At 35.1% G+C, this 26301-nt stretch overlaps 1 protein-coding gene across 1 annotated transcript; it reads left to right on the top strand.

Annotated features, from left to right (window-relative positions):
• Positions 1-613: 613 nt before the first annotated feature.
• LOC138308582 (protein dachsous-like) lies at positions 614-24956 on the top strand. Its single transcript, XM_069249628.1, has 16 exons — positions 614-800; positions 1252-1551; positions 2284-2589; positions 4106-4420; positions 9866-10168; positions 10832-11128; positions 11564-11881; positions 12283-12447; positions 13510-13653; positions 15304-15426; positions 16585-16776; positions 17153-17340; positions 17679-17898; positions 18323-18830; positions 20579-20622; positions 24880-24956. The coding sequence occupies exons 1-16, from the start codon at positions 614-616 to the stop codon at positions 24954-24956; spliced, it is 3687 nt and encodes a 1228-aa protein (XP_069105729.1).
• Positions 24957-26301: the final 1345 nt, after the last annotated feature.

Here is a 26301-nt window from a genome sequence, read left to right on the forward strand (position 1 = left end):
GCATTTCGTATTGACGGATAAAGCATAATTTCATCCGGCAGTAGTTATCGGACAGTTGCAAGATGTTATTATACCTCACTTTCATTTAGAATGTTTTGATTGGATTAAACTTGATCACATGACATTAAATAAGTTAGATGTTTCCTCGGAATTGGAAGGCGAGGGAAATTCAAATAAGCCCCGAGGGAAATAACCCCAGGGAAATTTCGCCCTCGAGAAAATAACTCTTTCCAGGGAGACAATTCTAGATGTATCCCTCCACAGAGGGCCATAAATGTATAATATGTCGTGCTTACGTTATTTTCAGCGGGAGGATTACAAGGAGTGACGTTCAATCACCACTGGAGAAACTAGTACAACACAAACGTTACCGGGTATCAACTTGCACATGAATTAGTCTTATTGTGATACAGTATTTAAAAAAAAATAAAAATTGTTTAATGTCTACCGTTTAGATATTTAAATTTGTATTACGTCAGCTCTACTATTTTCCATAGCCAGTCATTTCTACTGTTCCTACGATCTCTTTCTAGATGTTTAAATGATTATTACGTCATTTCTGCTTTTTCCACAGCCACCCGTATTGAACGATTTGCCGAGTGAAGTTTCCGTCATGGAAAGTGCGGCGGATTCGATAAGCACCCCATTATCCGCTGTGTCACCACTCAACATCACTGACCCGGAAGGAGATACGTTTAGCTGTGTGATATCAACAGTTTCTCCTACAGTCACTGGATTCACACTCAAATTCGATAGTCCAGGTATAACTCTAGCACAGAAATTACGACTTCAAGACTGTCGTAAATGGGTCATAGTCAAACAAATGACGACTTTGACGGTTTACGACAGTTCACGACTGCTGTAAATTAGTCGTAGTCACACAAATTACGACTTTGACGGTTCACGACAGTTCACGATTGTATATTGTAAGTTGATTAAACATATCATAATAGTGAAATACGTTATAGCTGGATATTGTTCACTGGGCAAACATTTCACTTTTTGACAAAAAATAATTTTTGATATTTTGACTTTGGTAATGTAAACACACAACACTATGAAGGACATTTTAACATATATCGCCTTAGTTAAACATCACCGAAGATATCTATACAAGAAGAAAACTTTGACTTGCAATTTGTAAGATTTGAAAGACTGACCTATCTGATATATCCACACGCCAAAAAAACCTTGTTAACGGTTTTATCACCTAGAAAATAGTATTAAACATAAATTAATATATATTTTCAGATTATAACTTCTATCTCTCGTCAAACCCCGGCTTCGAGTACGACACCGTCAACATTTACACGGTAACCATTACTTGTACGGATTCGAACTCCGAAACTGGGACCGGTGTCATCACTGTCAAGATATTGCCGAACACACCGCCCTCTATATCCGGTATGCCAGCCTTTGAAACGGTGCTGGAAGGGGAGACAACAACGAGACTGGTCTATACAATAACCGTGTCGGACGTGGAATCCGATACCTTTACATGTTCAATTTCACCAACAAGTGTTCCGTTCAACCTACAACTGAGTGGGGGAGGTAAATCAGAAATATCTTGAACGGCCTAATCTTGTGTATTCGTTATTAAGGCATTTGTAGACGGACGAACGGATGAAGCACAGAAAATCTTATGTATTTCCATGCCACAGATATCTGCTCTTGCAAGTAGGAACTGATTGTGACGTCATGTACTTGCGAGCATAACGTCATGGTTTTCAGAGAAAACGACGTGAATTTCGCTAAATTTTATAATGACGTCACAATCGATAGCTGTTCGCAAGGGAGGTAACTCAAAAATGTACAAAGACGGATTACCCAATGTTTTGGTGCGAAAAGCACTGGAATAGGAAGCCATCAAAATAATTACAAATTTATGCGGATATTATGCCCTAATGTTTAGATTTGTAGTTGTGTAAAAGTAGAGTGAAATTCGAAATATCGAGATTGATTGAAATTTATCGACATGCTGATATTGATATCATTATACTTATAACGTCAAAATGTTTTGATGTCATAAGGAGATGTGCGAGTCATTATTTAAACTTTCACAACTGTTTTTACCAAAGTTAAGTTAAGTTTCATGCTATATATATCAATTACGGACCGTTGTTGGGGGTCTATATGGTGTTATATCATCCTGGTAGATAAGCCATTCGTGGTAGCCCGATGTCATTATTTTATATTCTACAAGGGCAGTTTAACACTAGGACGCCGCCCTGAACCCATTTGCTTGTTAAATCATGTAACGATGCCTTTCTGCTTATGTTTCAGTTTACTCAATACATTTGAATGACAATCCCTCATTAAATCAGGCAACGACGCCATCTTACTCCATCACAATCACGTGTTCAGACCAATTTGGCCAATCAAGTGGCGTGTTACAAATCACTGTCACTCCAAATAACGCACCAGCAATATCCGGACTTCCGGCGAGCGTTACTGTGACTGACATTGAAACATCGGCACGGAACCTGAAAACAGTCACTGTGACAGACTTGGATGGACAAACTGTCACGTGCAGTGTGACGTCAGTTCCAGCCGGTCCCTTCTCTATGGTACAAGATGTGTCCATTCCAGGTAAATAAAAGCCAATGAAATAGGTTCAAACATTATGTGATATTGATGGCTTTCTATGAAACGGGTAAGCTTCGCGGGAGGATTAGTGTCGCTATATTCGCATGTTCACTGGATTCCATGATTTCTAAACACATCACTTTATTGACTTTAATAAAAACAATAGTTCAAGAAACAAAGAAATTTGTGGACCTCGAAATTTAACATCCACGAACATATTCGTTATAGAGAATCGCGAATTATTAAACCCGCCAATTAAAAACGATATACCGTAATTGTGCCATAATGTTAATAGGAATAAATTATCATAAAGCCGGTTATTTTCGCGGACCAAATTTTCGCGATTTGATCTAAAAACGAGAAAATCATATGTTAACGATTTTACATTTTCGCGATATAGATTTAAGAGTAAATATCATTCAACCGTTTCTCAATATTTCGCGAATCAAATTTTCGCGATAATAGCAATTTGCCGCGAAATCGCGAAAATATCATCCCTGCGAAAATAACCGGTAATGTTCTCTTATCAAATGTATTAAACTAGTGAATGGACTCGAATCCGGATTCCTGTCTATTCCGGATTAATTATGTGTCATTCCTTCGTTATCATTAACAATTAAAACCTGTAGAATCCGGAAACTTGAGCTTTACCGGCTAAATATGCTAGTTTGAATGATATCCTATCTGGACAAGTTGTTTTTACTAATTTTCTTTGGCTTCTTTTGATGCATCAAATTAACCTACTTTTGTTTAAGATTATATTTAGCTAATTAAGCGTGCCATTAAGAACGTTTGCAAACGACTGTAAAGTAACATTACATTAGATACAATCACAAATAAATCATCGTTACGTGAAAATGCTAAATTAAGTCGTCAATAAAATATATAGAATTTCTTGTTATAAAACAGAAAAGTACAGGTCTTTCTTTGATCTTATATATATAACTAGTAATGAACCTGAATGTAACCGAGAATGAAAAGACTACGAAGCATCACTTATAATGCATATTAAATAAAGAGGTAATGGCAACAATCAGAGAAATGATCGTTTGTGACTTCGAATCACATTGCATTATGTATGTTAAAAAGTAATGATAGCAATTACAGACATTGTCTTTGTGACTTCGAATTCAATATTGTTATGATAACGTCAGATTTTTCATGCCATTTTAGGATTTTGTTCTTCATAGAAAAAATACTACTACTGTACTATTTAAGTTTTGCTTTTGTGGTTTTTTGTTTTGTTTTAGAGAACAAGGTATATCTGAACCTTTCATGTTCAGAGACAGGTCCTTGAATTTTTTGAAACCCAAATGATGTGTTTTTTTATGATTTTAGAATCCAAGGTATACATGGACGACATAAATTCAGAAAAATGTCTTTGAATTAAATGTATTTGAATTCCAAATGATGTGTTTTTATGGTTTTAGAAAACAAGATATACCTGGACGCTGTATATTCATACATATTGTCTTGGAATTATTAAAAAACTAGACGATGTTGTTTTTTATGGTTGTAGAATACAATGTATTCCTGGACGCTAATTCTAACACCGCCATAGCAGCATCTGGAGCGACAACATTCGCAGTAACTGTCTCCTGTACAGATGGCACAGACACCAGTTCTGCTGTTCTTACAGTTGATATAACAAGTAACAACTACCCTACATTGGACAATCTCCCGACCTCTATAAATCTGGAGGAAAGTGCAGTAGGGTCCGTAGCCTTAGCGGATAGCCTGTTAGCGTTAACAGTGACAGAACCAGACGGAGAAACTTACAACTGCGCCCTCAATCCGGCCGTTACAGGATTCGCTCTTATCGATAATTCGGGAAGTAAGTCAATGATGCACATATACTAATTTTAGCGAAGTCAAATTTTAGCAGAAATGCGGAAAACTGTTAATTAATGTTTATTTGCAATTCGATGGTCAATGTCGGAATTATGTCTCTACAATATTTAGCGCTGTACATGAACACGCGTTTCAAATCGACCGCGTGAAAAGCGCTAAAATAAATATACCGCTAAAATTAGTACGTTTACAGCAATATCAAAACATATATTTGTCTTTATTTTTTTCTTTTCTATTTATGAGTTTCGTTTAATTTTGATAATGAGTATTTTTGTGTTCTTTCGTTACGTTGTTCTTATATTAATATTTATATCTAATTGAATGCGCCCAGACAAAATTTGAATATTTATGTGTAAGTTTAATTGCATGGTTTTTCTGCTGCGCAACTTTAACACACGTGCGCCAGAGTCAAATACACGTGATAGATACCTATATAGCAAATTAAAGTGTAAGGTACTTAATTTATATAAAATCCGCATATAATCTTTTGATTAAGTCTAATGACATGGTTTCTTTGGTGCGAAACTTTTACATGTGTTCCATAGTCAAATACACGTGGTGAAAGATACCATAGCAAACGTGCAATGTACTTATATCAAATCTGAATACTTCTGTTTAAGGTTTATTGCTTGCTTTCTTTGATGTGAAACTTTTACGCACGTGCATAGGAGGCAAATATACGTGACGGACACCCGTATAATAATGTAACAGTGCAATAGTACTTATATATGTAGATTTATACGGTATCGTTGTCACATATTCTCAACTCGAGATGGTGTGAGTCTGTTTGAAACAAATGATAATTCTTTTCTATTATATAATTACCTTTCATATGTCAAATAATATACACCTTGAGTAGTGAAATACAATTATCATACATTATATACCGTCGCAAGGCCACTTACTCAATAAGACATATCTATACATTTCATGACGATTTTATATTGATATACTCATAACAATAGAATTAATAAGAAATCTTGTCCTTTCCATATAACCAGACAAAGGACGACGCGAGTGAATATGAATGGTTGAAATATTTCGTTCTTTGTGCCTAATGTCGATTGTCGGCGTGATCTTTGTAAATTACATCAATTAAAAAGTAGTAATCATATGTACTTTTTGTCGGTAGACTATGTTGAATATACGCTCAAACAAGCACAAGGGTATGTATTGTCCCAATTTTATGACACAGGTATGTAGATTAATCCTTCATACTCGTGAGAAATATGTTTCAACCCCACTCGATGAAATATAATAAGGGATACTCTATTTGTTTTACGTCAATTATTTACTCACCCTTTTAAAGATGATTTCTCGCCGACAGAGCATAATCGATAATAATCATTTGAACAATAACTGGTGTTTAATCGTGAATATATATATGTCTAATTAACACCAAAATACGTATTAAATATTTTTTTTCTATTTGCACATGCGCAATCAGAACGTCATTTCATATAGTGCACAGTGTCACGGATTTTTTTCGTAACGCAGGTAATTATTTTTAATATTTTAATTTTGAAGTAAAATAAGAAGCTCAATCTTTTCAATGGTGGTAATGGTGTAACGTAATAACTTTTGTAACTGAAGAAAAACACTAATTTGTCGGCTCCTGTTTTTGATAGAGATAAAATACCGTTTGTCAGTTTCTGCATTACCGCTGAAATAATAAAGATTTATCTTGGACGTGGAATTAATAACCATTTTATGGTCAATGCATAATGTGATATGAAGCTTCATCAAATCAAATGAAATAACTCTTTTATTGTTGTCAGTGTCTATTTAAAAAATCCAAACTCCTAAAGCACAAGCTGTTGAAATAATAACAAAGCAAAGAACGAAATTTTTAACAATAATATTATAATGCCGTTTGAAGAGAACAAAATCAAAACACATATCATTTTGACACTTGGATGAATTTAATATACAATTTGTAATTAAAATTTCCAAGTCATATTTTAATAGTGATTAATGTTAATATGATAATGGTATTGCAATAGGAACCATACCGACATCAGCAAAATTCCTTAATTCAAAATGATTCAAGCATTTTTCTTTTTTAACATTTTCCGGTAAAATAGCAGCCTTTCAATAACATCGTAATAAGACTTTGCATCTCTAACCCCTGGCAGTCATTTATGTAAATCATGTCTGAGGAATAAAAAAATTCCACCTTAAAAATGTTATGATCTCCGTTAATAATATTATGACTTAAAGGATTTAATTCTTAAGCCATAATTATATTGACATAATATCTGAATGATATTTCGTACTATTACCTAAATATGTTTTTAAATTTATATCAATGTTGTCTTTTACTTTTAAGTTTGACTCTAAATGACCCTGTTGGTCGATGGGCGTTTAACTTAAACAAACAAACAAACAAATAAGATATCTGTGTATGTTGTTCGAGAACGATCGTGCGTGAAGACAGCACTATTGTACGGTGAACGGATTCTAAGGCAGGCGCCCGAACCCTGGCAACGGCTATAGAAAATAGTGCGTTGCTTTGCCATAAATTTACAAACATCTAGATACATGTATTAACTGGAAGAATAACACTTTTGCACCGAGGAATGAGTCTATTATGGATAAATGTTTACTCCCACATAGGTGATCGTTTTGCACGATGGGAGTATTTAAAGTGCTATAGAACGTTGATTTATTAAAGTTACTAGTATATGTGCCGTAACTGGGCAACAATTTTGACATGTCATATTTTCTTCAAAAATCTATTGAAAACCATAAGGTTTGATGAATAAAGTTGTAAAAATCATTCAAATGGCCCCAGAAGCCTTATAAACGTTCGTTATAGCACAGAAATTCTGTACTGTAAAATTGTTGTTTCTATGCCTTGTTTATGTTTAGATGGAAACATAACCGCAGAAATCCCTTTACTATTACTGATAACACTGTAAAAACATGAAATAAAGTTGTAGACCACAATTCGATTTCATGGTCTGACAGTATGTACCGTTTTCACTTCACTGTAGATGTAAATATGATGATTTCTGGCACTACTGTCAAAAATCGTTTTCAACTCTTATTTGTACTTGTAAAATATCAAAAAAAAATTTGCATTGATGTTCTGTAATGATCAACATTTGATAAATTTTGGTGATGAATGACATATTATAAAAGCTTTTCTTGATTTGTGAGAACGAAAAATAAGGCATATATAACTTTAAAGGCCCACTACCTTTCCGAAATTGTTTTTAAAGTTTCTCACAAATCTCAATAACATAAGAAGTGTATATCGATGACCTAAGATGAGGATTCAACACCAAGTAAATGCAATATTCCCTCCGCAATATATGCTTGCTATGAAGATTTATTCTCTGTTTTGCCGTCTGGCGCAGTAATAGTCATCTCACGCGCGGACGGCGACTGGAAACAAAAGACGAATCGTGTGATAAATAATATTTGATTGGTTTTAATTCAACAGTTCAGAATTTGACGATGAGTGTTATATTAACGGTAAAATACTCAGCTACGAAACAATCAATCTCGTTTTGCATTCCCATGTAGAAAAATAAAGGTTGTCTCGGAAAGGTCGTGGCCCATTAAAGCCCTATACCCCTACAAATAATCTATAATCAAAGGTAGATTTTTAAAACTCGGTCATGGAAAATGAGTCGGTCAATGTTTTATGTAGTAATATACAAAAGAGAATTGATTGATTAAAGGGGAAAAGGAATTTGAATAGAAAATTATAAATGCAATACAAGCTTTATATTTTTCTTCTATAATGATAAAAGTGAAAAAAATATTTCGTTTAAAAATTCATTCTTCTAAATTTTGTTTCCAATGTCATCAAAAATAAAAATGACGAAAGTCTTTAAAAATATTGCTTTTTATAAACTTTGTCCTACACTCTCGTTTTGAATAACGTATAAGTACTTTATTTTTATTTTACCACAAAACTCTTGAATGTAAAAGCATTATATAAGGTGTCACATTGAGCACATAATCGACGCAGAATTAACCATTTAATAGTCTGTTTGTTATGTAAATATGCATAACTGGTAAAACGCCTAAGCGATTGAATATACTAAAAAGTTACAATTGTGATGCATTGAAATGCAATCATTAAGTCGGTGAATTAGGTTTCGGCGCTTCGCTTTGAAATTATTATCTGAATAAATACTTAAAATGCTCGTCTATAATTTTAATTTTAGGGATGATTTTGCTGTGTCAGTGTAGTGGAAAACTGAATACATTGTTGAAAAAGTCAAAGTCTCCGGTTTTACATAAGAAAACAAGAAAAGCAGGCCATCGCATTAAAATCTCGTTAAATTGATTGAGAGATAAGAAGAGCGGCTGATAGGCTGACAATAAAGCACTTAAATAAGTTTAAATTTGATAACATCGTTAACCTAAATATCATTCATTTAGAACTGTTATGATGAAAATCTAAATGACTTCAATATGAAAAAGTTAATATGTTTTTATCATTAATATTTGTCACCTTTTGAGATTTCTTTTGAGACGTTTGGAAAAAAATTAAATGATCACATAATTTCCATTTATAAACAAGTTCGCACCTTTCATCGGTTAAACCATAACACTTGTCCATGATCCCGGGGCTACTTTAAATAATTTTATTTGAGCGGAAAGTGCTTAAACCTAGGTCTACCTGGTATGTAAATATTTCAGCATGTGCTATACTCACACATGAATAAAACATATTTGTAGATATGTACTTTACAAAATAAGTGCGGTTTCTGTATAGTTTGGTTCCTACAGCATGCCGTCCTCCATTGAAAATGGTGATAAGTCGCGTTCCTTAACCTGCAAAACAGGTAGGGAGTTACATTTGAACTTGCTTTTCCTATTACATTATTGTCAAAGGCGACTAAAGTTATGATAGTTTATGTTTTCATTTTCATTACTTACTTTCTTTTTTCCGACGTCTCCCTTGACATTGTCTATCTTGTGGTCTTGAGTTGAGCGTTCGTCCCTGAGAGGAAGGCTCTGGGTTCTGGCCCCTGACCGAGACACACCATAGTCTATAAAAGTGGTCGTTTCTGCTCCTGCTTAGCGCTCAGCATTCAGTGAATGGGACGACTGGTTTTCCCCGGTGTCAGTATAATATGACTGAGTGTGGTATATTCCTTGATGTCCTCGGCGATATGCTTCAGTGATATATCACTATGAAAGGCACGAATTCTACTATTAAAAGAAACCTAACACGAATATACTACAATCTCCGAAAAAATACAGACTTTCACACACCACAACACTGTCCACACAAGGAAAGCCATCCTTAAATGACCCTGACGTTAAAAGGGCTTTAATATAATCAAGCAAACAATGAACAATGCCGTTCTCCTATTACTTAATTTAATAAATCAAACCAAACAAAACATAGAAATATAATGCCATCCATTTTTAAATAAGACATCTCTGTATCCTCTCGTTTCAGCATACAATGTGTACCTCTCCACAAACCCTGGTTTTGAGTATGATACAGTACAACAGTACACGTTGACTATCGTCTGTACAGATGTGAATGGAAACGCAGCCTCATCAACCATAACTGTCAATATCCTGCCGAACTCGCCGCCTGCCATTTCCGGTATGCCAACATCCGTTACAGTCGGTGAAGGAACTCTGACCTCAACTCTTATTTACAACATATCCGTGACTGATACAGATTCATTCACCTGTGTCATTGGAACAACAACACCAGCATCTGCACCGTTCAGCATTAATTATGGAACTTATGGTAAGCATCCTCGATATTCCAGGGGTTTATGTCGCTGTCGTAATATCTACATATGGACTATATCATGGCAATACTGAAAGCTCTGTCAACAATTGATGAGCAGTTAAGTAAATGTGGTCCATAAATGTTTTTATGATAGTAAAAACCTGACCAATCACAAGCCTGTAGAAACTTACTATGAAGAATATAAAGAGTGATGCCCAACTTAAAAGCCACAAAGTCAACCACAATGTACCGTTATTCGATTATTGTGATGTATATTGATGGACCACATTAACTGCTCATCCGTTGTTGCAGACAGAGTCTTCAGTATTGTCATGGTATAGTCCATGAGTCGATATTACGACAACGACATAGTTCAGTGGTGGCTATTACGATTGTGATAGTAGATGGTAACGGGATATTGAGGATGATCTGTCAGACCCCAAGGTCAACCGAAAACAAACTCGAGCAGTATTAAAACATAAAGAAGTTTTAAGCTAGATTACAATATTTTTATTCGTTCAGATTAAATTTGGACCGTTGTTTTGAGACATTATCAAGAAATTTACTAACTGATTGTTATGTTTCCATTCCTAATCTTTGTTTACCGTTCCTCCACCTGCGGCATAAAAGTTAATTAAATGTTTTATTTGAGCAAAGATGCCTTTGAATTATCCACAGTATACGTTGACACCGGCGCAGGCTTGGACCAGGCTACGACTCCCCAGTACACTATCCCCATAGTTTGTTCAGATGCTTGGGGCTCCTCCACCGGAACTCTCACCGTTGACATTTCTCCTAATGGCGACCCCGTCATCACTGGACTTCCGGTTCCGGTAAGCGTTGACGAGACTGAGACTGCAGCGCGAGATTTGCACATTTTAAACGTAAGTGACCCTGATGGAGACACTGTTACCTGTAGCGTATCAGCAGCACCAACCGGTCCGTTTTCTTTGGTACAGGATGTATCTATTCCAGGTAAGTTTGACGTCAGTTTGTGGGTTTTTTTTTTATAAAAAGACTGAACAATTCGAATGTTAAATGCTAATCAATCGAATACAAGTAATTCATAGAAGAATATCAGAATATTCTGTCAATTATAGCAAATAAAAAAAGTAGCTTTCGGTTTTTTAATTTTACTTTCTCATTTATGATACGACTGCATTCGACTTCTTACATTATAGAAAAAATAATGCAGACGTGTTTCATAGTCATCATTTCATTTAATACCTCAACTACTGTATCTCGATAAATTAGAGCTTTTCAAACAATGGATATGGTGGCTTAAGAAAACATCAAAATTTTGGAATTAGAGAGACGTTTTTCGTTTTCCCTTTGGAACAATTTGTATAATAATGTAATATGTAATTAATTAGCCAATCAATTAGAATGTGTGAATTATACATCTTGTAGAATACAAAATCCGTTTGGATAGCAATGCGGACCTGCAGTTGAGCACAGCTGTAGCCACGCAGCACGTGCTAACCGTCACGTGCACAGATGGCGGTGGTGGCAGTACTTCCGGGACGATTATCGTTGATGTGAGCGGTAACGATGCCCCAGTGATTACAGGGTTACCAAACGTCTATTCCGTGTCAGAGAATCAGGCAGCAGAGATTGCGATATGGACGCTGGCTGTCACAGACGTCGAGTCTAACCCAATTGTTTGCAGTATCGCCGTGTCTCCTGCCAGCACAGCGTTTGATCTACGGAAGAACAGTACGAATGGAGGTACACTTGTTTTGCATATAAGACATATAAGAGAAACAGACTCTTAAAAAACGAATGCATTATCTGTTAATCATATTCCGTCTTTGCAAAGTAGCTCCCTTACGAATGAAAACATCCATTGTGACGTCATTATTTTGTAAGTGAAAATCACATCATTTTCTCGCAAATGACATTACGCTCGCAAAGAAATGAAGTCACAATCACACATAACTGCATGTGTTAAGACATTTTGTAAAGGAAATTTTCAAGCAGAATCCACTGAGTTTATATATTTTATTCATACACGTTGTTTTTTATTTCCCCACTCCACCATTTTGCCTATTTATTTATTTCGCGAAAACCGCACGCGAAGGAAAGTTGGTATGCAATATTTCTTTTTCATGGTTGGTTTCTTCTTACAGTATATGAGCTCTTTGTTCTCTCTAATCCGGGATTTAATTACGATACTGCACCGTATTACAATGTGACGTTCACCTGTGTCGACTCCCCAGCGGGGGCCTCTACAACTGCTCTCCTCACAGTGGACGTTATAGAGAATCGCCCACCGGTATTTACAAACCTACCAGGTAATGTACCGCCATAGTTTACTAACCTACCAGGTAATGTACCGCCACAGTTTACAAACCTACCGGGTAATGTACCGCCACAGTTTACTAACCTACCGGGTAATGTACCGTTACAGTTTACAAACCTACCAGGTAATGTACAGCCATAGTTTACTAACCTACCAGGTAATGTACCGTCAAAGTTTACAAACCTACCAGGTAATGTACCGTCACAGTTTACAAACCTACCAGGTAATATACCGTCACAGTTTACAAACCTACCAGGTAATGTACCGCCACAGTTAACAAACCTACCAGGTAATGTACCGCCACAGTTTACTAACGTACCAGGCAATATACCGTCACAGTTTACAAACCTAACAAGTAATGTACCGCCACAGTTAACAAACTTACCAGGCAATGTACCGCCACAGTTTACTAACGTACCAGGCAATATACCGTCACAGTTTACAAACCTAACAAGTAATGTACCGCCACAGTTAACAAACTTACCAGGTAATGTACAGCCATAGTTTACTAACCTACCGGGTAATGTACCGTCACAGTTTACAAACCTACCAGGTAATGTACCTTCACAATTTACTAACCTTCCAGATAATGTACAGACACAGCTTACTAACCTACCAAGTAATGTACAGACACAGTTTACTAACCTACCATTTAATTTACCGCCAGTTTACTAACGTACCAGGCAATGTACCGCCACAGTTTACTAACCTACCAGGTAATGTACAGCAGTTTACTAACCTACCATTTAATTTACCGCCAGTTTACTAACCTACCATGTAATGTATCGCCATATTTTACTAACCTACCAGGTAATGTAGTAATCAGTAAAAGAGAAAAACACGTAAATACTATCCAACCAAACATGTTATGATCGTGTTTTGCTTTACTTTACGTATGATCGCTATGTACATAGGCAATATTTCTTCACCTGAAAGAAAAATCATGTACATGGAAAACTTGACGCGAACAATTTCATGTTAAAGGCTCTTTTCGTACAATTTATGTAAAACATATGTGAGTAAATCTTACATGTTTTAACTTTGTTGTTCACAGGAGCCGTAACGCCTGATCCAGATGCCATGAATACACCTATATACACAAGTCTGTTCACAGTAACGGCTACGGATGCTGACCAAGATCCTGTCTACTACAGCTTGACAGCCAGTCCAACTACCGACAGCTTTAGTATAAACACAGGTAATGATGACGTAGTATGGTAGTTCTGTCCAACCACATACAGTTTTATTATAAACACAGGTAATGATGACGTAGTATGGTAGTCCATCCAACCACAGACAGTTTTAATATAAACACATGTTATAATGACGTCGTATGGTAGTCAGTCTAACCATCGACAGTTTTAGTATAAACACATGTAATGATGACGTAGGATGTTAGTTAGTCGAACCACAGCCATTTTTAGTATAAACACAGGTAATGATGACGTAGTATGGAAGTCAGTCCAATCACCGACATTTTAAGTATCAACACTGGTAATGAGGATGTATTCACAGATCTGAGTTGCAAAAATGGCATTGATATGATTTTCTATCAGCACAAATACTGGTGACGTAGTCAATGTAATAAAAGAGGTTTATGATTATGACGACATCGTCAGTTCAATCAATGTTCTACTCATTTGATGGGCGTATTGTACCAGCGAAACTACCTGAAATATAAATTGATAAAAAATGAACAGTAGTTGAACACGCCACTGATAATAATACATATTATTATATGACTGGTGCTTTTGCTGTATTTTGATTGGCTAATACGTTTCTCAGAAGTATTTATCAACTGCGATATCAACCCCGAAATCGGCGGCAAAAAGCACGCGAGGTTACTGGACTCAGTCCAGATACCTCTCGCGAGTCTAGTAACCTGTGTCAAAAATAGATCGAGGGAAACTCCCTTTACATGTGACGTCATAATCACTTTTGACGTCGAGTCGTACCCAAATATAACGTTACGGGAGTTTCCTTATTATAAGACGTCGGATTAATCTATTGTGACGTCATTATAAATAGTCGGCAACATATTTGGCGAAAGGCAGCAAATTTTGTAAAAGTATAACGTTACGGTAGTTTCCTTATTATAAGACGTTGGATTAATCTATTGTGACGTCATTATAAATAGTCGGCAACATATTTGGCGAAAGGCAGCAAATTTTGTAAAAGGAACATTTGCAAATATCATCCTGTTTATTGTAGATAAGTCTTTTTGAAGAACCGGGTTAATATCCTGTAAATGTCATATAATAAAACAGTTATCGGCCTATTTTCAGGTGGATACGGTGAGTTATCAACCCTCGAAAATGATATAACCCTCGGCCTACGGCCTCGGGATATATCACTTACTCGGGTTGATAACTCACCGTATCCACCTGAAAATAGGTCGATAATTGTATGATATTAAAGTGAAGAAGTAACTTCATAACAGGGTATTTTTCAATATTCATATACTCAACATCAAAGGCATGCATGTACGCATACTAATCACAATGTTAGTGAAGGTTTGAAATCTACCACGCAATTTAAAAAAAACTTTTTAACTCGCGATTTTGGTTTCAAGAGAAGATCGCGAAAATTAAATTTCGCGAATTGAAATATGAAATGGGAATTCCTATCAATACATATCATGTATTGTAATTCGCGGATATAAACTTAACGCGAATTTACATGGATGGCGAAATTTGCAAAAAGATATTGCAAGCGAATTTCATAGGTTCATCTACCAATGATGAGACATAGATAAGGTGCACATTTTGTTTTTGTGCTTCCTTTTTTATTGTTAAAGTCTAGTTTACATATCTGCAATATTGTTTAACTGTTACAATCGTCATTTCAGCTACTGGAGAAATAATAGCAGCTCGGGATTTACAGACGGAACACACAGCAGTATATGTTCTCAATGTGACTGCTACGGACAATAAAATCTCCACGTCAGAGCTCCTGACCCTTACCATCACAAGTTTGTATACATTCTTTGTGGGTATTGATATACCCATTATTGGAATCAGATTCACACTTACCGAGAGTAATATAACACATAACATTTTCATTTTCTGTTTTTAAGGATGAATTCAATAAATTACATTTAATTACATATAATTTTGAATATAGAAAAAAAAACGTAGGCGGTAGATATCCGCAATACATATTCACCATAATAGGGTTCAATTACAAATACAGAATGTTTGCAGTGATCTGATAAATGAAAAAACTAAAACACGCGATAAAAGTATTTATACCTTAAAAAGTGAATTTCTGTGATCATGAAAATAATTTTATTGCAGTATATATTTTCCGGGAAAACGTTTTGATAAAAACACCATTTAACAAAACTAATTTTCTAAAATTAACTTTAAATAATTACGACTTGTAAACGAAACAGTTTTATTACGAAAACGGAATCTAAAACATCTTCAACTTCAGCTTTATTTTGAACTTATTATTTCACAGTGAACCTTCGGTAATCCGATCAATTTCGATCTCAGCCTTTTGTTTGTTTGTTTGATTAATTAACGTCCTATTAACAGATATGACCATGTAGGGACGGCCTCCAATGTATGCGGTGTGTTGCGTGTATGTTGTGCAATGTGGGTGTTGTGGGAGACTGCGGTATATTCATATTGTGTATTCTTGAATAGTGGAACTGTTGCCCTTTTTATAGTGCTAAATCACTGAAGCATGCCGCCGAAGACACCAAGCAACACACCCCATCCCGTCACATTATACTGACAACGGGCAAACCAGTCGTCCCATTCCCTGTATGCTGAACGCTAAGCAGGAGCAGAAACTACCATTTTTATAGACTTTGGTGTCTCTCGGCCAGGGGACAGAACCCAGGGCCTTCCTCACAGGGGCGAACGCTCAACAAAAGGCCAAAAGTGAGGCGGTGCCAAGGGATCCCAGCCTAAACCGCCCAGATCACGAATTCCCGGACTGCCGAATTTTGTGTTCTTTGTTAATATATTACGTTACGGTACTTCGTTCCTCACATTTTCGTCCGGATTAAGAGTTTTCCGGAATGTCATCGTCCGGACTATCGATGTCCGGATAATCTGCGCCCACTATAATTCGTTATTACGTTGTTTAAAATTTCTAATGTTTTATTTATTTGTTGTAGATATCAACACGGCGCCCATCATAACCAACCTCGTTCTGAATTCTGTCACTACCATCTCCTTTCCGGAAACTACTGCCTCCAGATCTGTTCTATACACCCTTAATGTATACGACCCGGACACTGCACAGACTCAGACTGTGACATTAGACATCTCACCTTCTTCCGAGGCCGACATGTTTACCCTCTCAAATAGTAAGTATGACGTCATAAGTACGTACGCCATACCACTCGTGATCAAGTGCCATTTATAGTCTGATAGTATATTCAAAATGCTAAGATAGAATATAATTCTGGGTCATGAAAATATTATGGCAATACAATTATTACCAATGTATAACAACTTCCCATTAGAAATATGTAAAAAGGACTTCATTATTAATTTGCTTATTCAATAATTTTCAAGAATTTAATATGTTACTGGAACAAAATATGTAAAAAATTTATTCAAAGTTTGCGAATACAATTCTTGTAATGCCACATTGAAAGTTTTTTTGTAAATCAGGTAATTGCATTAGTGTCCATGACGGATTTCTCAATGTGTCATGCTTGCTTTTGGAACTTTTTTCAGATGTTCTGTCACTTCCTGGTTCAAAGAGATTTAACTACGAAGATCACATCACCTATACTCTTGACTTCTATGTTACCGACACTATACATACAACTGGGCCATACTACCTACAAATCGTTATCCTGGAGGAGGGGGAGAGATGCGCCTTCGATAAGAGAATTTATGAATATTCAGTTGACGAAGGACCGGTAAGATTCATTCAAAACATCTTAATGAGATGCATGTTGGGTTATTTCTTTAATCTATGGTTTGAATATATATCATATACATATGGAATATATAGATAATAATAGATGAGAAGCCAAGACAAACAAGATGAAATTACTTTCAACTTCTTTTTTTTTCTTCATACGCAAATGGGCAAAATGTCAAATGCAAATTTATGAGCGCGTTTATAAATAAGCGCCATTCGGTTGATTAATATCAGAAACACCCTTTAGTGCATCAACGACAGAGTGAAAAACGCTAGAATCGAACTGTCGCGAAGATAAATAAGATTTCGGCATCATGTTGTTTAATGTTTTAGATCGGATCTGCCAACATTGATCTTGGATTCACTATAACGGATCCCGATATTCCGGATTCTCACACCTACTCACTACGACAAATATATCAATATAGTCTATTTGCGATGGATTCGAGTACCGGAATATTGACGTTCGCCGTGGATTACGATTATGAAAATGCAGGCCATCCTAATAACGCCTCTCTTATTATCTACTGTGTCGATACATTCGCAATTACAGGTAAAGCCGTTGTTTAATCACATAGACAAGATCATTGCTCAGATAATCTGATACATAAACTTAATTCGGTGAACATAATGAAATAAGTTCTAACCAATGTTTAAAATAACTGTAATCCAATCTTCATTTGCGTAGGATAAACTTTATAAACATTACGAGAAATAATTTTGTTGTTTGTGTTAAATAGCCAATTTTCCTTACCAATGTAAATACCATATTTATCAGTACAACAACGAAAATGTATTGTCTACTTTTCAACAATTCAGGGTATGTTTCTTTTTTTCTCTCTCCCTTTTTTACATTATAACAATAGGGGGTTGTTTCTCCCCCTCCCCTTTTTTTACATTATAACAATACGGGGTATGTTTCTTTGTGTCTTCTTTTATTTTTACATTATAACAATACGGGATTTGTTTTTTTGCAGGATCTGCTACTGTGTATATTTACGTAAGGGATATAAACGACAACGCTCCTGACTTTAATGTTGGGGGATACGTAGTAGAGGTCAACCAGTTCCACTCCCCGGGGGACAGGCTGTACACACTGACGGCCACAGACCGGGACAGCGGCAACAACGCCCAGATAGAATATACTGGCACGTCGGCCACCGGCGGTAGCTACTATCAGGTCATGAAAAACGGACAGATTCGACTTCTCACAGACCTGACTTTTGATTACGGGACGACACATCGGTTTTACATCACTGCTGTGGATCAAGGTTCTCCGCCTCTTACTGGGACAACGTTTGTGGATATAGTATATAAGTACCGGACAACTACGACGCAAGCAACTACCACGACGACGCTAGCGCCGACTGACTTTTGGACGCCAGAAAACATCGCACTTGTAGCGTCTCTAGCAGCGCTAGCGCTAATAGGACTCGGGATACTGCTGTTTCTATTACTGAGAAATGTTAGCTTCTGTGCTGCAACGTAAGTTATATAGAATCTTCATCGCGATCCGTCAACAACACTGTATAGTTGTTAAATCGGGGGATTTATCGTTTGGAATATATTACCATAAACCCCCCATCTCTTGGTCGAGGGTTCGAATCCCATGTGGGACAGCTTCCAGGTAGTAACCGCTGGTCGATGGTTATCTCATGTTACTCGGGTTTTCCTCAAAACCTGGCTTGTTTTTAGATGACCCTGTCTGTTAAAAGAACGTAAAGAAAACCAAAGCCAATCAGACTATTTAGAACTTCTATTTTGTAACCGAGGACCTTTTTACGCGAATCTTCTACCTAGCTTTGAAAGCGTAATTTACGTAACATAGATTCGTTTGGAAATGCGAGAATATTTGGAAAATTTCTCCAGGTATCAAATTTCTCTAATTTAGTCGAATCCGAAAATTTATATCCGAACGAGTAAAAACGACTATACAGAAACAAATTATTATAATTAAAGAGTGTTAAACACAAATTATTGATACTACAATTCTAGAAAAATAAAAGATTAAAAAGATATATATATAACAATACACGAAAAGAACAAAAGACTAACCGGATTCTTTACCATGCATATTAAATCAAATATTTATTATTTTGAGGAGCATGGTTCTTGCTATTAGTGCTACTGTTGGCTGATTTTCAAATACAAGTGTCCAAATGAAATGTTCATCTGTTGACTTTTAACACGTTTTAGTTTGTAGCTTGAGAGCTATTAATTTGACAGAAACCAGTCATTCACCGCACTGTGATTGTATCTCGCTTCACTGGCATTCGTTACCTTGAAAAGATGTATAAATATGTGTTTAAAAATTATTAAGGGTGTAGAAAATGGAGGATAATTGGTTAAGAGAAAATTACCAAGTTGTACATATGAAATCTAATTCAACTGTTTTACTTTGGTTATAGAAGTGAAGGATTTCCTTAAATTTAAAATATAATTGTATTTCTTATTTTATAGAAATTGCAAAAACATTTGTAAATTTCCGAAAAGAACTCCCAATCGAGTTGTCGTTACGTAAGTATACACTTATTTGTTTGTTTCATTCAAAACAAAATGAGTAAATCCAGTGCTCTTTCGCAAAGCCATAAACCACTAAAATATATTATTCATTTGCACATTGAAGATAAATAACATATCGAGAATGCCATTGTATATATTACCATCATATTGACTAACTTACCAAAGCTAGGGTCAACTAAACCAACTTTCTTTTGGGGCTGTTAAATTTCGCGATTTTCATTTCAAAATACATTTGCTGCAATTAACATTCGCAAATGTAAAAATTGAATTTTTTTTTTAATTTTTCTGTCAATATAAATGATGAAGATGCATATTCGTGGAGATCAAATTTGCGAATTTACTTGGATTCGCACAAAAGGTAGTTTACATCTAGTGTGTTATAAATTATTTACGACATTTATATAGTAAAAAACCGTTCATTTGTGATTAGTTAGCGTAGATATAAATTAACGCAAACTGGTGATTCGATACCAGAAATATCCTAACTGGCATTTCCTAAATTTACCGCCGTATATAAATTAGCGCTTGAAAGACAGCGTGGAAAGCACTAAAATAAAACTACCGCTAAAGTTAGTATGTTTGCATTATATATAAAGGGTACTTGAAATAACAGGCTTGATAGAGAGTTGTTTCCGAATGTTTTTTTAATTTGATCAATTTACTGTATATACGAAACTTATATAATTGTGATCATTTGTTTTAATTTTCAGGCCCAAAAATCCTAAATCTGGGGATTGGAAACTTTGGGATAACAGTAAGTTTTAAATGAGTTTATACCGCCCACTACCTTCCCGGAATAAAATAATTAAATCTTTCTTAAAAACAAAAATACCACATGAAAATTATTATCGGTGGCGTAATATGCGGATATAACACATGGAAACATGGGTTTCCTTTGTGCACCTATCAACATGCTGTCAAGATTTGTCTCCCTTCCAAAAGATTTTTCCATGTACTTTGTGTTTATACATATCTAATAGAATTTGTAAAATGGTTTTAATTTTATATTACGTAAGAGGGTGATTAAAGTGTTTAGTAACCCTCTTATGTACTACTTTTCTCGGATTACTCCGCGATACATACATCACTTCTTGTCAAAAGTATTTATAGACAAAGATCAAGCGCACCAATACTGATGACATTTACCCTATATTTGTTAAAATTTTCAGCATTTTTGCGAAAACCTGCGCTTTATACTCGTATTTATACATGAACAAATTCTAGCTTAATAGAAAAAACGCTATGGTGCAAATTATGTTTTCTTACTATGAAAACAAACACATTCCTGAATTTAAAAACACGATTTAAATCACAAAAAGTTATGGACCTCCTTTGGGAATTTGAGTACGTTCGCACCTGTCCGCCTTGATGAATATATGCCTGTAATAACAGTCCCTTTTATCGCATCAACTTAACAGATATCGATCTCATACATGAAGTCAATCATCTTTTGGTGTTTTCGCCTGTACATTTCTATTGGTTTTGTCATATGTGCGTCACCGGGTCATCAAAAGTCTAGACCTTCTTTGTTACGGCTTCAATGGACTATTTATTCTACACAATTGCGTAGGGAACATGAGGAGAATGTGTTCAATGGGGTATTTGTAAAAAGTGAACCATCATGGTTGAGTATAACAATTCTTAAAAGCCTGACCGAGAAACACATGGGGTTCGAGAGAAGATGTTTTTTTTTTTTTTTAAATCATTCTAATATTAGTTATAACACATTTATATTTTTTATTACATTTGGCTGTGTGAACATCTCTTACATTATTCCACGAATTATAATTCATTCTGTGGGTTATATTAACGTGTTTTATAAATCTATTTTTCAAATAATTACCCTCCAGAGGTATAAAAATGTTCATTTTAAGCATAACACATGTTTTTTTTTAAAATTTATTTATTTGTTGAATGGCTTTCAATTGTTAACAGTTATTTCTCTATACTGTATTTACATTGCCACTGCACAGTATCTATATATGCTGCTATGCCCTTCCAGTATAAGCATTAGCTAGCTAGGCTCTGGTGTACCCATACCTTCATCAGAGTTCAAGAGGTCAAGAAAAGACTGGGTTTTAAGTCGGTGTGGGAAATCACTGAAGAATATAACGTGTATAACGTATAATATTGTGATAAAAGGCTTTAAATTGTTTTAGATAACACTCCATAAAACTTAATTTTTTTTTCGAACAAACTATCTAATTAATGCAATACAAATGTTTCCATCTACTTATTATTCATTTTTGATGAATTCCATTTAACTGGTCACACGTGTTATCCTTTACAACTTACACCATTGATACAATATAGAAATTATCGAAGTCAGGATAGATATTTCCCACATGGTAATATTTACATATAGGCTGAATCAGACAATATTTTAGCATTTAAACTTTATCTATAAATGAATTAAATGTAAAATAAAAACTAAAAAGTAATTATCAGTCTATGTAATCGAAGTGTTGCTAGAGATATATAATATTGACTTTGAGATACAACACCTAGATCATAAGGTAGTGAACTCTTTTGGTTCACAGGTACTCAAAGGGATTTTCGATTGTTCTCTAAACAAATAGAACGTTCTGTAACCACGACGGTTGATCTAGATGTTATCACTTTCGTAACCTTGAATTTTGTATTTTTGCTAATAAATTAAATTACTGTTGAAGAGATAAAAAACACAGTTATACTTACACGATATTAATTATCCAGGGTAACTTTGCAGACACTAAATTATCTTAGTGCATCGTCGATAGTTGATTTTTTAAAGCAGATAAGACAGTTACATTTACACGCTATATATAAACTCGTAATAGCAACTTTGCAGATGTTAGGGAAACCGGGTCCCTGAGACATTGAATGGTCTTGATACAAAGGTACTCATTTATCGTGCCCCATTTTTTATAAGCCGCTGATAATTAACAACGCCGTTAACTTTTTTGTCTGTAAACTTGAATGTTTGGTATTAAATCATGTCTAAGGAAAAAAACCTTATTATAATGTATCGATGCATTGAATTTTCTTGTTGCAAAAGTAATCTTTGTACCCTAAACTTTCAGAAGCCACTCACAATTAACAAAAATGTTATCATTTTCGTCTGTTTAATTTTAAGCAAATCACTGCTTAAGAAAAATATAATTATATTTTCACGATAGCAATTCGTAACTCGTCATAGTACATGTGTAGATGTTAGAGAAACTCTGTGGCCTTGAGACATTTCATGGTCTTGGTACAAAGGTACTCGTAGTTATTGTGTCCTAAGTTGTTATTTTTATAAACCTCTGACGGTCACTATAGCTGCTATCATTTTCGCATACAAACTTGAATGTTTGGTGTTAAATCATTACTGAAAGGAAAGCACAGTTATACATAAACGTTGTTTGCTCGTCGTAATAGCCGGTAACTGGGGGCGGATGTTAGGGAATCGTGGCCTTGGTATATTGAACTTTCTTGGTACAAAGGTACTTAGTGTTCCTGTAACCTTCACCAATGACACCTTTTATTTAGCGACATTGTCATATAACCAGACATTATCTAGGTTTTAGTTTGGTTAGAGATTATGCTATAATCATCTTTTATTATACTTTCAATGCAATATTCTCTGCTAGTATAATCAAACATAGATCATTTCGTATTGACTTGAAACTATAAAGGGGAGTATTAAAAGTGCACTGTCACTTCTAAGACGGATAACAATGAGAGAGATAATACTATGAATAATGTATAGAAAATAAATGAATATCCGTGATAATCTTATGAATGCAAAATAAAAAGTACATACTTTCTATAGCTAAATAGATTGTGATTTACTTTCATAAAAAGTAAATTCACATTCTATTGGATTAAACAAGGTTAATGAAGGGTATTTTCGCTAAATCATTCAAACTAATTACATATCGTGATCTCGAAACTTTTTATTAGTTCCTTTAGAATGTGTTCTAACGTATAATTACTGATGTACTTAAACTGAACTGTAAGAGTAGGTCCTGCTATGCGGAAAGTTTTTCTTCAGTCAGATTAAATTACATATACTTTTAAAAATGGACAAGGTGCAATTTGTTTTACAAGTTCGGAACCCAAATGGCGCAGTTGCCTCCCGATAGCCTACCATCAGTATTTCGTCCTTTTATATAGATTTATCTCCCTTGGAGATAGGTATCAATCGTCATGTCATGATATTGTGAGCACTGATTACGTCGATGTCCCCGATTTCAGCAATTAAGACATGACATCACAATCAATACCTACCCGCAAGGGCAGATAGCTCTGTAATATGCAAATACAAAATTGACCTAATGGTTGCTAATGAACATTAAAGAGAACACCAAATACAATTGTTTATTGTCATGCATCTCAGGTTATGATATTTGGAATTAGCCAGTTGGTTGGTTATTTCGGCAAAACATCATACTAAACACTAAGATAAGTTAACGACGGCATCGATCCCGTCTGTAATGTGTTGCAGTGTTATATGTATATATTTTGCTGTGGTATATTCGTGTTTGTGTCTCCTTGCGATAGAAGGACTCATGTCCTTTGTATAGTGATATCTTACTAAAGCATAATGCCGAAGACACCGAGCAATACACCCCGATTGGCCATATCATACTGACAACTCGCGAACCAGTCGTCTCACTCCCATTATATTGAAAGCTAAGTCGTAGTTAAAATTAGTTTAACGAGTTCATCAAACTAGTTTGAAAAAGTATTTTAACAATGATTTATTTTATTCATATTTTTGTCGCGATGCATTTATTCTGTATTTTCACATTACAGAGTTATCTGCCCTTACGAATAGGCATTGATTGTTTATCTCATATGATTCCGAGCGTGATGCACTTTTCACAGAAAAAGACACGAATTTCACTCATGAAATAATGACGTCAAAATGTATACCTACCCGCAAGGTAGATAACTCTGTTATATGCCAAACAAAATAAGAATAACAAATAACGTATTCATTGTTTTAAGTGTATTAGTCTTAAGGTGATTCCCTCATATATTGCAGATGATCTGGAGGTCAAACGTAAACCATACGACACAAATATAACGGAAACAGCTTTACCTCAGACGATGAAAATGTGATAAGGTGCGGAATGCTGTGACTGAGCCTTATACGGTTAACATCGCATGTTATAATTTGATGTAAGGAATCAAGAAAAGCACTACTGTATATTCGCGTAGATTTACCGTAATTGACGAAATTTAAAATTTGCTGTTCAAAAATCGTGGTTTTGAATATCACATTATATATGTATCTGACGTTTTGATATTTGTATGGATTTTAATTTCTCGGATTGAACTTCACTAAGGAAATAAATAACCTCGCGAAATTGTTCAAGGTCATGGTTTCACATACAATATCAAATCACGAGATTGACGTGTTCAAAGGGTATAAAAAGTGTTTTGTGAAAATAATCTATCGCGAATAAGTTTCAACAGTAAAATGTGAAATTTTACAAGCGCAAACAAAAATTAATCGTGGATGTCTATACCAACTGTGGGATTTGAAAAGCAACATCACTGCAACCAACATTCTTTTTTTGACAAAGGTACGATATCCAAACTGGGATATTTGGATTATCATCAACCGGAGAAAAGAACGGAATGAAAAGTATTCTGCATACTTAATGTTGTCATTATGAAGATAATGTGATACAATATGGAGGCCGACATTAGCAGTGATTTTTTCCCTGGAATTTTTGTCCTAAAGAAATCATATACATGTACAAAGCTTAATGCTTTCTTTAAGCTGTGAACGTTTTTGTCGAGAAAATCGACCTTACTGGCTCCACCATTTGGAAATTTTCGATGTTCATTTGGAATACAGTGAATTTGGATTATCAGCAACAGAAGATCAGATCTACATCGTGACGAAATTATTGTGATGTAATATTGATGGATTTCAGGGTCATTACCAGGTGTAATAAGTATAGAATACTCCTTATTTCTTGATGAATAACATTTCCTAATGTCATAGACATTAACTTTAAGGAATTCTTTAACTTTAATTTCCTCATAGAAAGCATTATATAAGTTAAGGAAAAATCATAAGTTAAGGAGCCTACCTTAAAATCTGCAATGCTCTCCTATGGAGAATTTAAAGTTAAGAGATTCCTTATATTTAAGTAATGTCATGAAACTGGGCCCAGTTATATATCTAGCCAAAACGGTACTTTCACTGTAAATTTTTACCATAAAAACCTTATATTTCAATCTAAAAAAGTAAAAATACTGATTTTCTACATATTACTGTAAACGTTCTTATTTTAGCGGTAGCTTAATTTTAGTGAAATTCGCCCTGTCTTTCGCAATATGGCAATGCGCTGTGTTATATCCGCGCTTCAATCATAAGCTTTCAAATTTGTGCTTAAATTCGACTGCGCTAAACTAAACTATACATTTATAGTACTTATTGTAGTGATAAAAT

Source organism: Argopecten irradians, chromosome 15 (assembly GCF_041381155.1).
Source record: "Argopecten irradians isolate NY chromosome 15, Ai_NY, whole genome shotgun sequence".
Classification (NCBI taxonomy): Eukaryota; Metazoa; Mollusca; class Bivalvia; order Pectinida; family Pectinidae; genus Argopecten; species Argopecten irradians.

Coding starts and splice junctions, on each gene's coding strand:
- LOC138308582 (XM_069249628.1), top strand. CDS start 614: ATGGAAAGTGCGGCGGATTCGATAAGCACCCCATTATCCGCTGTGTCA. Junction 10,169..10,831: donor CATTAATTATGGAACTTATG/GTAAGCATCCTC, acceptor AATTATCCACAG/TATACGTTGACACCGGCGCA. Junction 20,623..24,879: donor TTGGAAACTTTGGGATAACA/GTAAGTTTTAAA, acceptor CATATATTGCAG/ATGATCTGGAGGTCAAACGT.